The sequence below is a fragment of the Ranitomeya imitator genome, chromosome 3 (genome assembly GCF_032444005.1).
Source record: "Ranitomeya imitator isolate aRanImi1 chromosome 3, aRanImi1.pri, whole genome shotgun sequence".
NCBI lineage: Eukaryota > Metazoa > Chordata > Amphibia > Anura > Dendrobatidae > Ranitomeya > Ranitomeya imitator.
Genome location: NC_091284.1, coordinates 836,089,812 through 836,104,316, shown reverse-complemented (window position 1 = coordinate 836,104,316; position 14,505 = coordinate 836,089,812). Strand labels below are relative to the sequence as shown.

The window sequence follows — 14,505 nt, the reverse complement described above, 5'->3', positions numbered from 1 at the left end:
CCCTCACAGACCCCCATTATACATCCCCCATATCCCCTCACAGACCCCCCATTATACATCCCCCATATCCCCTCACAGACCCCCATTATACATCCCCCATATCCCCTCACAGACCCCCATTATACATCCCCCATATCCCCTCACAGACCCCCATTATACATCCCCCATATCCCCTCACAGACCCCCATTATACATCCCCCATATCCGCTCACAGACCCCCATTATACATCCCCCATATCCCAGCACAGACCCCCCATTATACATCCCCCATATCCGCTCACAGACCCCCATTATACATCCCCCATATCCCAGCACAGACCCCCATTATACATCCCCCATATCCCCTCACAGACCCCCATTATACATCCCCCATATCCCCTCACAGACCCCCATTATACATCCCCCATATCCCCTCACAGACCCCCATTATACATCCCCCATATCCCCTCACAGACCCCCATTATACATCCCCCATATCCCCTCACAGACCCCCCATTATACATCCCCCATATCCCCTCAGACCCCATTATACATCCCCCATATCCCCTCACAGACCCCCATTATACATCCCCCATATCCCCTCACAGACCCCCATTATACATCCCCCATATCCCAGCACAGACCCCCATTATACATCCCCCATATCCCCTCACAGACCCCATTATACATCCCCCATATCCCCTCACAGACCCCATTATACATCCCCCATATCCCCTCACAGACCCCCATTATACATCCCCCATATCCCCACACAGACCCCCATTATACATCCCCCATATCCCCTCACAGACCCCATTATACATCCCCCATATCCCCTCACAGACCCCCATTATACATCCCCCATATCCCCTCACAGACCCCCATTATACATCCCCCATATCCCCTCACAGACCCCATTATACATCCCCCATATCCCCACACAGACCCCCATTATACATCCCCCATATCCCCTCACAGACCCCCATTATACATCCCCCATATCCCCTCACAGACCCCCCATTATACATCCCCCATATCCCAGCACAGACCCCCATTATACATCCCCCATATCCCCTCACAGACCCCATTATACATCCCCCATATCCCCTCACAGACCCCATTATACATCCCCCATATCCCCTCACAGACCCCCATTATACATCCCCCATATCCCCTCACAGACCCCCCATTATACATCCCCCATATCCCAGCACAGACCCCCATTATACATCCCCCATATCCCCACACAGACCCCCATTATACATCCCCCATATCCCCACACAGACCCCCATTATACATCCCCCATATCCCCTCACAGACCCCCATTATACATCCCCCATATCCCCTCACAGACCCCCCATTATACATCCCCCATATCCCAGCACAGACCCCCATTATACATCCCCCATATCCCCTCACAGACCCCAATATACATCCCCCATATCCCCTCACAGACCCCCATTATACATCCCCCATATCCCCTCACAGACCCCCATTATACATCCCCCATATCCCCACACAGACCCCCATTATACATCCCCCATATCCCCTCACAGACCCCATTATACATCCCCCATATCCCCTCACAGACCCCCATTATACATCCCCCATATCCCCACACAGACCCCCATTATACATCCCCCATATCCCCTCACAGACCCCATTATACATCCCCCATATCCCCTCACAGACCCCCATTATACATCCCCCATATCCCCTCACAGACCCCATTATACATCCCCCATATCCCCTCACAGACCCCCCATTATACATCCCCCATATCCCAGCACAGACCCCCATTATACATCCCCCATATCCCCACACAGACCCCCATTATACATCCCCCATATCCCCTCACAGACCCCATTATACATCCCCCATATCCCCTCACAGACCCCATTATACATCCCCCATATCCCAGCACATACCCCATTATACATCCCCCATATCCCCTCACAGACCCCCATTATACATCCCCCATATCCCCTCACAGACCCCATTATACATCCCCCATATCCCCTCACAGACCCCCCATTATACATCCCCCATATCCCAGCACAGACCCCATTATACATCCCCCATATCCCCTCACAGACCCCCATTATACATCCCCCATATCCCCTCACAGACCCCATTATACATCCCCCATATCCCAGCACAGACCCCATTATACATCCCCCATATCCCCTCACAGACCCCCATTATACATCCCCCATATCCCCTCACAGACCCCCATAATACATCCCCCATATCCCCTCACAGACCCCCGCACACCTCGTCCATTACTTCTCTCCGGCCGCTTCTGCGCGATGTAATAACAAAATGCGACCAGAAGATGGAGCGCGCTGCGTGCAGGAGAAATCCGGAGGCCACCACGTGACCGCAGAGACACGCGACCCGGTGACGTCACATCTACTATCTGGCGCTGCGGTAACTCCGCCTACACTGGGTGAAGAGGGGGGGGGGGGGGGAGCCGCAAAGGATGCTGGGAGTTGTGGTTTACACTGGGCAGGAAGTGCTGCTCCAGGACTGAGGAGAAAATCGCATCACAAAACCAGAACACGAAGACGCAGTGACCGCAGCTCCGGTATTTGTGCGTCTCCTCCGTCCGCAGCCCGGAGAGGGCGGGGTCAGTCCTGACATGCGCACTGCTAATCTGCTGCTGGCGGGGCGTGTAATCTAGAGATGTAGATGTGTGGTGTGTGTGTGTATATATATATATATATATATGTTGTGTGTAATGTGCATATACGTCTGCTTTATACATGTGTATAATATATGTGTCTGTATAGATAATATTGGACATTGTAGATGAGACGCCTCCTGGTGTTTCGGTAAATATCCTGGCATTGCCGGAGGCTTTACATTGCCTGACGCCGGGATACTCCGTCATTGTGAGGAGGCCCGTTGTGCTTTCCAGGGGGTGTAGAAGGAGCGTGGACGGACCGTGGTCCAGGGGGTGTAGAAGGAGCGTGGTCGGACCGTCGTCCAGGGGGTGTAGAAGGAGCGTGGACGGACAGTGGTCCAGGGGGTGTAGAAGGAGCGTGGACGGGCCGCGATCCAGGGGGTGTAGAAGGAGCGTGGACGGACCGTGGTCGGGGGGGTGTAGAAGGAGCGTTTACAGACTGTGGTCCGGGGGGTGTAGAAGGAGCGTAGACGGACTGCGGTCCAGGGGGTGTAGAAGGAGCGTGGACGGACCGTGGTCCAGGGGTGTAGAAGGAGCGTGGACGGACCGTGGTCCAGGCGTGTAGAAGGAGTGTGGTCGGACCATGGTCCAGGGGGTGTAGAAGGAGCGTGGACGGACCGTGGTCCAGGGGTGTAATAGGAGCGTGGACGGACCGTGGTCCAGGGGGTGTAAAAGGAGCGTGGATGGACTGTGGTCCAGGGGGTGTAGAAGGAGCAGGGACGGACTGTGGTCCAGGGGGTGTAGAAGGAGCGTGGACAGACAGTGGTCCAGGGGGTGTAGAAGGAGCGTGGACAGACAGTGGTCCAGGGGGTGTAGAAGGAGCGTGGACGGACCGTGGTCCAGGGGGTGTAGAAGGAGCGTGGACGGACCGTGGTCCAGGGGGTGTAGAAGGAGCGTGGACGGACCGTGGTCCAGGGGGTGTAGAAGGAGCATGGTCGGACCGTCGTCCAGGGGGTGTAGAAGGAGCGTGGACGGATTGTGGTCCAGGGATGTAGAAGGAGCATGGACGGACCGTGGTCCAGGGGTGTAGAAGGAGCATGGACGGTCCGTTGTCCAGGGGTGTAGAAGGAGCGTGGACGGACTGCGGTCCAGGGGGTGTAGAAGGAGCGTGGACGGACCGTGGTCCAGGGGTGTAGAAGGAGCGTGGACGGACCGTGGTCCAGGCGTGTAGAAGGAGTGTGGTCGGACCATGGTCCAGGGGGTGTAGAAGGAGCGTGGACGGACCGTGGTCCAGGGGTGTAGAAGGAGCGTGGACGGACCGTGGTCCAGGGGGTGTAGAAGGAGCGTGGACGGACCGTGGTCCAGGGGGTGTAGAAGGAGCGTGGACGGACCGTGGTCCAGGGGTGTAGAAGGAGTGTGGTCGGACCGTGGTCCAGGGGGTGTAGAGGGAGCGTGGACGGACCTTGGTCCAGGGGGTGTAGAAGGAGCGTGGACAGACAGTGGTCCAGGGGGTGTAGAAGGAGCGTGGACGGGCCGCGATCCAGGGGGTGTAGAAGGAGCGTGGACGGGCCGCGGTCCAGGGGGTGTAGAAGGAGCGTGGACAGACTGTGGTCCGGGGGGTGTAGAAGGAGCGTTTACAGACTGTGGTCCGTGGGGTGTAGAAGGAGCGTGGACGGACTGCGGTCCAGGGGGTGTAGAAGGAGCGTGGACGGATCGTGGTCCAGGGGTGTAGAAGGAGCGTGGACGGACCGTGGTCCAGGCGTGTAGAAGGAGTGTGGTCGGACCGTGGTCCAGGGGGTGTAGAAGGAGCGTGGACGGACCGTGGTCCAGGGGTGTAGAAGGAGCGTGGACGGACCGTGGTCCAGGGGTGTAGAAGGAGCGTGGACGGACCGTGGTCCAGGGGGTGTAGAAGAAGCGTGGACGGACCGTGGTCCAGGGGGTGTAGAAGGAGCGTGGACGGACCGTGGTCCAGGGGTGTAGAAGGAGTGTGGTCGGACCGTGGTCCAGGGGGTGTAGAAGGAGCGTGGACAGACAGTGGTCCAGGGGGTGTAGAAGGAGGGTGGACGGGCCGCGGTCCAGGGGGTGTAGAAGGAGCGTGGACAGACTGTGGTCCGGGGAGTGTAGAAGGAGCGTTTACAGACTGTGGTCCGGGGGGTGTAGAAGGAGCGTGGACAGACTGCGGTCCGGGGGGTGTAGAAGGAGCGTGGACAGACTGCGGTCCTGGGGTGTAGAAGGAGCGTGGACGGACCGTGGTCCAGGGGGTGTAGAAGAAGTCTTGCAGACGATCTCTTATTGCCGGCTGCAGCATGTGCACAACACAACGCATGTGATGAATGGGAGAAAGTTGGGAAGCAGCATCAACAAGATCATCTAATTGTTAAGTATCATCTTCTGTAGTAATATCTGTTCCTCAGTTACAGGACTGCGTTCTCCATCTTAGACATACTGAATCTGAAGTTTTCTTCTAGCTGCTGTTCCCCTTCATTATTCTCATCCATCAGTGTAACTGTACTTATCATGTTCGAAGCATTGTCAGTGACAATAACAAGAACCTGTTTTTTTTAGCTCATAATTTTGCAGAACTTTTTCCACTACAGTCTGGAGACTTTGGCTGCAGAACGTTTTCCACTAAGGTCTGGAGAAACTGGCTGGTGTGAGGAGCTTTAGTACCTTTTACTGCCAGTGTCTTGGTAACAATTTTCTTGTTGTCACAAACAAATCGAATGTTAATAGCAAAATAGTTCACTCTGTGACATGTGCAGCATTCATTTTAAGAAATATAAAACGTCTCCTGAGTCTTTAGGAACCTCTTCTTGGTTGAGGGCTTCTGCAATCACTAACCTTCTAATACTTTCTCTTTCCAGAGAAGCACCAAGTTTGCGGCCATTTTTTCATTAAGAACTGTAAACGCTGGTGGTGCAGATAATGATGATGGTCCACCATCTTTCACAACAAGCTCTATGAGCTTTTATACATATCTGCTGTCATTAACACAGTAACTTTGTCACTTACAAAATATCTTGTAACTGATGTTTGTGACGCTCTTTCCTCCTCCTTTCCATGGCGGGAAATGCTGGGCTCTGGTTTCTTGGTGCTGCTGCGATCTTTTTCAATCACAGCTTTGAAAAATTCTGGGTGTAAGTGTTGTAAATGTCTTTTTAGATTGGAAGCTCTTGTAGGAACATTTTTATCGATGCCTGAGTATGGACTGATTTTGAGTTCACAGCCTTCTTCATCTGTCATACACTGATTCAATATATATATTTTTTTTACTTCGTGTGAAATGCTCAAATACAGCTAATTTCATAGGAATATATAACCAAAAAGGGGGAAGTACCAGCCAAATATAAAACGAAGATTATTTTATTGATAACAAAATTTTAAAATACATACAATATAAGAAAAGAAAAAATGATGAACAGATGGGGACAAGGCAGAGTAGCCCCAAAGCAATCCATATATAGGTTTAAACAATCACATGTAGGTACAAAAAAAGTTCATGCATCAGCAGGCGCAGGATGGGTAGTAGATATAAACACAATGAGGTAGTACAAATCTATGTGCAAGTGTTTATATAGCTCCTAAAGATAAAATATATAAGTGGCTAGTCCTGTAAAAAATGTGGTTAATAGAAAATTGATATGTATGCTGAAAAAACAGCTATACAAAATGGCTAGTAAAGTGACAGTGCAGAGGACGGCTAGACAAACCATATAGTAATAGGTATAATTAAAGTGTGTAGTGCACAATGGCATAGGACCACATAAATGTGCAAAAAATAGCAATTCAGAACAGCTAAAGAAGTAATAAACACACTAATACAGGAACTATCAATAATACCCTAAAATTGGGGGCTAATAGGTAAGTAATATAGTGCGGCTGGATAGCAAATACAATGCTAAGTGCATAGAAGATACCGGCGTGTATCCAAATACAGAGTCTAGACCGCACTATTGAAGGGAAAAAGGGAGAGGAGCTGTAGATAAGAAACACCATACAAGTACCTGCTGGAGGGAGGATTGCTGTGAGGAGGAAAACCCCTGGACAGTCCTCTGCACTGTCACTTTACTAGCCATTTTGTATAGCTGTTTTTTCAGCATGCATATCAATTTTCTACAAACCACATTTTTTACAGGACTAGCCACTTATATATTTTATCTTTAGGAGCTATATAAACACTTGCACATAGATTTGTACTACCTCATTGTGTTTATATCTACTACCCATCCTGCGCCTGCTGATGCATGAACTTTTTTTGCACCTACATGTGATTGTTTAAACCTATATATGGATTGCTTTGGGGCTACTCTGCCTTGTCCCCATCTGTTCATCATTTTTTCTTTTCTTATATTGTATGTATTTTAAAATTTTGTTATCAATAAAATAATCTTCGTTTTATATTTGGCTGGTACTTCCCCCTTTTTGGTTATATGATATCTTTCTGGTGGTACCCCACATGTATTTATTGGTCTATGTTTTTGGGTAAATTAATTTCATAGGAAGCTTTTTAGGGATTTTGAAATCATATAAACTCGCTCTGAAAATAATTTTGTCCTATAAAATAAAAATATAAGGCATATTGTAATTCCTGCTAGAATAGGGATTCATGTATAATTTTGGATAGGAATAAAACAAACTGCGCATAAATCAATACGGATGATGACAAGACAAATAAAAAGTTTGTAATATATGTTATTAGATAGCTTTACTCTGAACTTTCAATCTGAGGTGTTTCTCAAGGTACAGTTCAGTAAATGTTTCACATCATGATGCTTCACTGTGTATGATTAGGAGAGGACAGATGGAGGAAGTTTGTGCAGAATCATACCCCAGAAAGAAACTGAAACAGCAGAACTAATAACATGAGGAGCATCAGATCAGCTAACCTCTCCAAACATGATCTCGGAGGAAGCGCAAACTAAAACATGAAGCATACGGACAAAACATACGCTGGACTATTGATTTACGCACAGTTTATTGAAAGTTTAGATATGTTTTAAGAAGTACTTGCCTTAAACCTGTTCTCCTGTTCACGCGAGCAGTTCTTGAGATGAGTGCAGGGCTGCAGACGTTCCTTATCAGTGCCTTTTTGCTCTGATCTGTAGAGGAAGAGCTTTACTACCGAGCATGGAAATAAAGTGCAGCACAGATTCATCTCCACTAAACGCTGAGATCCTCGTATCAGGAATAGGACAGACATTTATAGGACAGTTCTTAACTTGAGCGGAGAAGCTGCTCATATGGCGACTGGTGGTTGTCGGCTCTTCTGAAGAGGAGATATGTCAGGTTGCTCTTGAAGGCAGGAAAATGTCTGATTGTGGTAACGAGTTCCAGAGTAAGAGGGAAGCACAGGAGAAACCTTCTAGATGTTCATGTGAGGAGAACTAAGAGGGAGGTATCAGGAGGTCATGGAAGGGAAAATTTGGGGACAATCTGGGATGAATTGAATTCTCTGAGTAGTGGAGGGACCTGGGAGGGGAGAGAAGTCGCAAGGGAAGAGGTGGATTAACTGGGCAGCAAAATGGACCTGAGGGGCAAAATTGTGTTCGCAGGCTACAGAGTAACCAAACTCATGGGCGAGGTGGATTCTCTAAGCTGTAGGTCAGTGTGATACAGCAGGCTAGCATGGAAGGAGCTGGCCATCAAAGAAGGGAGTAAAGCCCGGCGCTAGAGCCAGGACAGGTAACAGAAACATCATAGTGATGGGCGGAAATGATAACATTACTATTTTGCAAATCGCGCAGGTTTTCCTGGGAAATTAAATTTGTAGTGAAATTATTCTTCACATATGTAATGTCCCTTATTGTACCGTGGGGCCCCTCCAGCCCCCAGAGCAATAATGAACATTACATGAAACAAAAGAGTATACTCCCCTCACCGCTCGCCTGTCCAGCCCCTCCGCCGTCCGGTCCTCAGAGCCGCCTAGTCTTTCCCTGTCCCAAGCTGCATCTATCCGTCTTGTTTACCCGCAACCAGTGTTTGGGGGTCCCCGCATGTCATGTTTGCGGAATCTGCAAGAAATGCATTTACATAAGTCCATATTCTCAAAAAGGAAGGGTTTTTTTTTTTCGAGTAGAAGTCATTTCCACTCCGTTCTTCATGTTTTTCCATATAGAATTTTCCATTCACTTCTTGTTTTTCTGTTAATTCCTCAGATTCACGACTTTCAAGATTAAAGATTTCTTTGGAGGACGATGGTTCTTCCCATCGATGACCCTCCGAGGATGGAGCAGGACAGAAGCCACATGGCTGCTCGGATATTAGATCTCACCCTGGAGATAATCTACTGGATCACTGGAGAGGTGAGATCTTCACATCACTCTGATCGCTAGGAATAAAGCAGGGAAATGATGGGAAAGGTGAAGGATCCTTAGAATAGATGTAGTGATCGGCGTCTCCTCATACACAGGATCACACAGTGGTGAAGACGTCGTCTGGGGAGTGTGTGACCCCCCGTGTGTCAGGAGGGCGGAGCAGGACCCCGAGTGACATCACCGAGCCTCCACCTCATTCACTGATACATGAACAGAAGATCCTAGAACTGACCAATAGGATCACTGAGCTGCTGAGCGGAGAGGTGAGCGCTGCCGGGAATGCTGGGACATTATATAATAACGCCGGGGGAGGGGTCTGCTAATGACGGGTCATTGTGTGTGTCAGGTTCCTATAAGATGTCAGGACGTCACCGTCTATTTCTCCATGGAGGAGTGGGAGTATATAGAAGGACACAAGGATCTGTACAAGGACGTCATGATGGAGAATCACCAGCCACTCACATCTCCGGGTAAGAGGAGACTGTACTTATTATAGAGGAGAAGCCGGGTCTGAGGTCACCTAGACTCCCCATCATCTGATCATCACATGTAGACGATGTATTCAGTCCTGTGTATATTTCCTATAGATGGGTCCAGTCCGAGAAATCCACCAGAGAGAAGTCCCAGTCCTCTATATTCCCAGGATCGTCCAGAGGAGAAGCAGAATGTCCTCCTGGATCATCAGGTAGATGGAGCTGAGATTTCTGGAAATCCTTTGTAGACCGATGTAATGAAGCTTTCTACTGACCTTCTCCAGCAGCAGTAGAGTGTAGGAGCCGTGTCCGCTGGGGTCAGTAGCGGCTACAAATAGTTTCTGGTTTCATAAAAGATGGTGATAAATTCTCTCAGTTTAGATCCACTTGACCATTGATAGTCAGTGAGGATAAATGTTCTGCTGCATAGATGGAGATATCGGCACAATGCCGATCAGCTGCTTCTAAGGCGATCAGAATAATGTCGTGTATGTAAGAGCCAAGAGATGGTCATTGATCTCATTAAGATCCGATACTGAGGAGCGGGAGCGCTGCACGTCAGCAGTAGGGATCATTCATCCTTATATATAGTGATTATGGTCTCCAGGACTCGTGAATTCTGAAATGTCAGAATTTAATTCATATCTTTAAAAAAAAAAATCATTAAGTCGGGGAAGATGCTGAGGAGTTTAGAAGAAAATAGATGGTTCTTAATTAGTGGCTCGTTTTCATTTCCAAACATTGGTCGTGTCTGGATACTGGAAAACTCTCATGAACCTGCAAAAATAAGAAGACAGGACTCAAAATACATAAGAGGGACTTTGTAGTTATGGCTTCAAACAGATCTAAAAGTCCTCTGTAGTCTCGGCAGTGTAGAACATTTGGTTGGTTGTTGATCCCCTCTGATCCTCACCGGACGAGAGTCTTCTCCCTTTATAGTAAATTGGTTGAGAACTTTTGGGTTTTTTGACCTTTCACTAGATATGAAATGAACTAGAATTTCTTCTTTTTTCTCTTAGGTCTTTAATATTGTGACGTTGCAGGAATCTCCTGGTGGAACGACGGATGGACTTGAAGAACCTGGGTCAGAATCCACGAATGGTAAGAGCCTTTCATAGAGCCAGGTATTTAATGGATCGTTCGTCCCGCTGGCAGAGAAACCGGATGATCTGTAACTGAATTCCTCGTCTAGTGAGTTGAATCGGTTGATTTCATCCTGTTGTTTTACCACAAGGTTCAGAAAAATATTATTAAATATCTGTAGGATATTAATCATAAAAAGTATTTAATATTGATTATTCTACTGCAGGAATGAGAAGTTACATTTTAAAGCCCATGTTTCCAATCTCTGGTACCTGAACCCCCATGAACCAGTCTCTGAGCAGTATCGGTCTACATGTACTAGTCTATAGAGGTATTGGGGTTCTTGAATTAGTCCGTTCAGAGTTCGTAGGGGTGTATAAAGTCTGCAATTAAGTGTAGACCCCCCTAATATTTAGGGAATCTGTTGTGACAAGATGTGCTCCACAAGACTGACACTTACAGTGCCTTGCGAAAGTATTCGGCCCCCGGGAACTTTTCCACCTTCTCCCACATATCATGCTTCAAACACAAAGATACCAAATGTAAATTTTTGGTGAAGAATCAACAACAAGTGGAACACAATTGTGAAGTTGAAATTTATTGGTTATTTTAAATTTTTGTGGAAATTCAAAAACTGAAAAGTGGGACGTGCAATATTATTCGGCCTCTTTACTTTCAGTGCAGAAGTTCATTGTGGATCTCTGAATGATCCAATGTCGTCCTAAATGCCTAATGATGATAAATATAATCCACCTGTGTGTAATCAAGTCTCCGTATAAATTTACCTGCTCTGTGATAGTCTCAGGGGTCTGTGTGAAGCACACAGAGCATCATGAAGACCAAGGAACACAACAGGCAGCTCCGTGATACTGTTGTGGAGATGGTTAAAGCCGGATTTGGATACAAAATGATTTCCAAAACTTTAAACATCCCAAGGAGCACTGTGCAAGCGATCATATTGAAATGGAAGGAATATCATATGTTACGCCGCTTCCTCATACTTACCTGTCCGGCCAACGCGTTCCCGATGCTCCCGCCTGCTCTCCGTCTTCCAGCTTCTCCGGCGCTCGTCCATTCTGCGCTCCGCGCATGCGCAGACGCGCTCCTTTCATCGCTGGGGCTTCTGGGAGGTCGTGACCCGGCGGCTCCGCCTCCAATATGGCGGCGCCCATCGGGTACTTAGTAACATACATAGTAACATAGTAACATAGTTAGTAAGGCCGAAAAAAGACATTTGTCCATCCAGTTCAGCCTATATTCCATCATAATAAATACCCAGATCTACGTCCTTCTACAGAACCTAATAATTGTATGATACAATATTGTTCTGCTCCAGGAAGACATCCAGGCCTCTCTTGAACCCCTCGACTGAGTTCGCCATCACCACCTCCTCAGGCAAGCAATTCCAGATTCTCACTGCCCTAACAGTAAAGAATCCTCTTCTGTGTTGGTGGAAAAACCTTCTCTCCTCCAGACGCAAAGAATGCCCCCTTGTGCCCGTCACCTTCCTTGGTATAAACAGATCCTCAGCGAGATATTTGTATTGTCCCCTTATATACTTATACATGGTTATTAGATCGCCCCTCAGTCGTCTTTTTTCTAGACTAAATAATCCTAATTTCGCTAATCTATCTGGGTATTGTAGTTCTCCCATCCCCTTTATTAATTTTGTTGCCCTCCTTTGTACTCTCTCTAGTTCCATTATATCCTTCCTGAGCACCGGTGCCCAAAACTGGACACAGTACTCCATGTGCGGTCTAACTAGGGATTTGTACAGAGGCAGTATAATGCTCTCATCATGTGTATCCAGACCTCTTTTAATGCACCCCATGATCCTGTTTGCCTTGGCAGCTGCTGCCTGGCACTGGCTGCTCCAGGTAAGTTTATCATTAACTAGGATCCCCAAGTCCTTCTCCCTGTCAGATTTACCCAGTGGTTTCCCGTTCAGTGTGTAATGGTGATATTGATTCCCTCTTCCCATGTGTATAACCTTACATTTATCATTGTTAAACCTCATCTGCCACCTTTCAGCCCAAGTTTCCAACTTATCCAGATCCATCTGTAGCAGAATACTATCTTCTCTTGTATTAACTGCTTTACATAGTTTTGTATCATCTGCAAATATCGATATTTTACTGTGTAAACCTTCTACCAGATCATTAATGAATATGTTGAAGAGAACAGGTCCCAATACTGACCCCTGCGGTACCCCACTGGTCACAGCGACCCAGTTAGAGACTATACCATTTATAACCACCCTCTGCTTTCTATCACTAAGCCAGTTACTAACCCATTTACACACATTTTCCCCCAGACCAAGCATTCTCATTTTGTGTACCAACCTCTTGTGCGGCACGGTATCAAACGCTTTGGAAAAATCGAGATATACCACGTCCAATGACTCACCGTGGTCCAGCCTATAGCTTACCTCTTCATAAAAACTGATTAGATTGGTTTGACAGGAGCGATTTCTCATAAACCCATGCTGATATGGAGTTAAACAGTTATTCTCATTGAGATAATCCAGAATAACATCCCTCAGAAACCCTTCAAATATTTTACCAACAATAGAGGTTAGACTTACTGGCCTATAATTTCCAGGTTCACTTTTAGAGCCCTTTTTGAATATTGGCACCACATTTGCTATGCGCCAGTCCTGCGGAACAGACCCTGTCGCTATAGAGTCACTAAAAATAAGAAATAATGGTTTATCTATTACATTACTTAGTTCTCTTAGTACTCGTGGGTGTATGCCATCCGGACCCGGAGATTTATCTATTTTAATCTTATTTAGCCGGTTTCGCACCTCTTCTTGGGTTAGATTGGTGACCCTTAATATAGGGTTTTCATTGTTTCTTGGGATTTCACCTAGCATTTCATTTTCCACCGTGAATACCGTGGAGAAGAAGGTGTTTAATATGTTAGCTTTTTCCTCGTCATCTACAACCATTCTTTCCTCACTATTTTTTAAGGGGCCTACATTTTCAGTTTTTATTCTTTTACTATTGATATAGTTGAAGAACAGTTTGGGATTAGTTTTACTCTCCTTAGCAATGTGCTTCTCTGTTTCCTTTTTGGCAGCTTTAATTAGTTTTTTAGATAAAGTATTTTTCTCCCTATAGTTTTTTAGAGCTTCAATGGTGCCATCCTGCTTTAGTAGTGCAAATGCTTTCTTTTTACTGTTAATTGCCTGTCTTACTTCTTTGTTTAGCCACATTGGGTTTTTCCTATTTCTAGTCCTTTTATTCCCACAAGGTATAAACCGCTTACAGTGCCTATTTAGGATGTTCTTAAACATTTCCCATTTATTATCTGTATTCTCATTTCTGAGGATATTGTCCCAGTCTACCAGATTAAGGGCATCTCTAAGCTGGTCAAACTTTGCCTTCCTAAAGTTCAATGTTTTTGTGACTCCCTGACAAGTCCCCCTAGTGAAAGACAGGTGAAACTGCACAATATTGTGGTCGCTATTTCCTAAATGCCCAACCACCTGCAGATTTGTTATTCTGTCAGGTCTATTAGATAGTATTAGGTCTAAAAGTGCTGCTCCTCTGGTTGGATTCTGCACCAATTGTGAAAGATAATTTTTCTTGGTTATTAGCAGAAACCTGTTGCCTTTATGGGTTTCACAGGTTTCTGTTTCCCAGTTAATATCCGGGTAGTTAAAGTCCCCCATAACCAGGACCTCATTATGGGTTGCAGCTTCATCTATCTGCTTTAGAAGTAGACTTTCCATGCTTTCTGTTATATTTGGGGGTTTGTAACAGACCCCAATGAGAATTTTGTTACCATTTTTCCCTCCATGAATTTCAACCCATATGGACTCGACATCCTCATTCCCTTCGCTAATATCCTCCCTTAAAGTGGACTTTAGACAAGACTTTACATAGAGACAAACCCCTCCTCCTCTACGATTTTTACGATCCTTTCTAAACAGACTGTAACCCTGTACGTTAACTGCCCAGTCATAGCTTTCATCTAACCATGTCTCGGTTATTCCCACTATGTCAAAGTTACCTGTAGATATTTC

General features: G+C 46.7%; 2 protein-coding genes across 2 annotated transcripts in view; one reads left to right on the top strand and one right to left on the bottom strand.

Annotated features, from left to right (window-relative positions):
• LOC138671393 (zinc finger protein 1 homolog) overlaps positions 1–2,361 on the bottom strand; it is a 29,980-nt gene extending 27,619 nt beyond the window's left edge. Inside the window, exon 1 of the mRNA XM_069759533.1 lies at positions 2,254–2,361. The gene's annotated coding sequence lies outside the window, so the exon portion shown is untranslated. The remainder of the gene's footprint in view (positions 1–2,253) is intronic.
• Positions 2,362–2,483: 122 nt separating this feature from the next.
• LOC138671839 (zinc finger protein 84-like) overlaps positions 2,484–14,505 on the top strand; it is a 105,814-nt gene continuing 93,792 nt past the window's right edge. The window contains exons 1-6 of the mRNA XM_069759970.1: positions 2,484–2,608; positions 8,761–8,907; positions 9,015–9,182; positions 9,266–9,389; positions 9,507–9,604; positions 10,412–10,493. Coding sequence (XP_069616071.1) covers positions 8,800–8,907; positions 9,015–9,182; positions 9,266–9,389; positions 9,507–9,604; positions 10,412–10,493 — 580 coding nt within the window. The 5' untranslated portion in view covers positions 2,484–2,608; positions 8,761–8,799. The remainder of the gene's footprint in view (positions 2,609–8,760; positions 8,908–9,014; positions 9,183–9,265; positions 9,390–9,506; positions 9,605–10,411; positions 10,494–14,505) is intronic.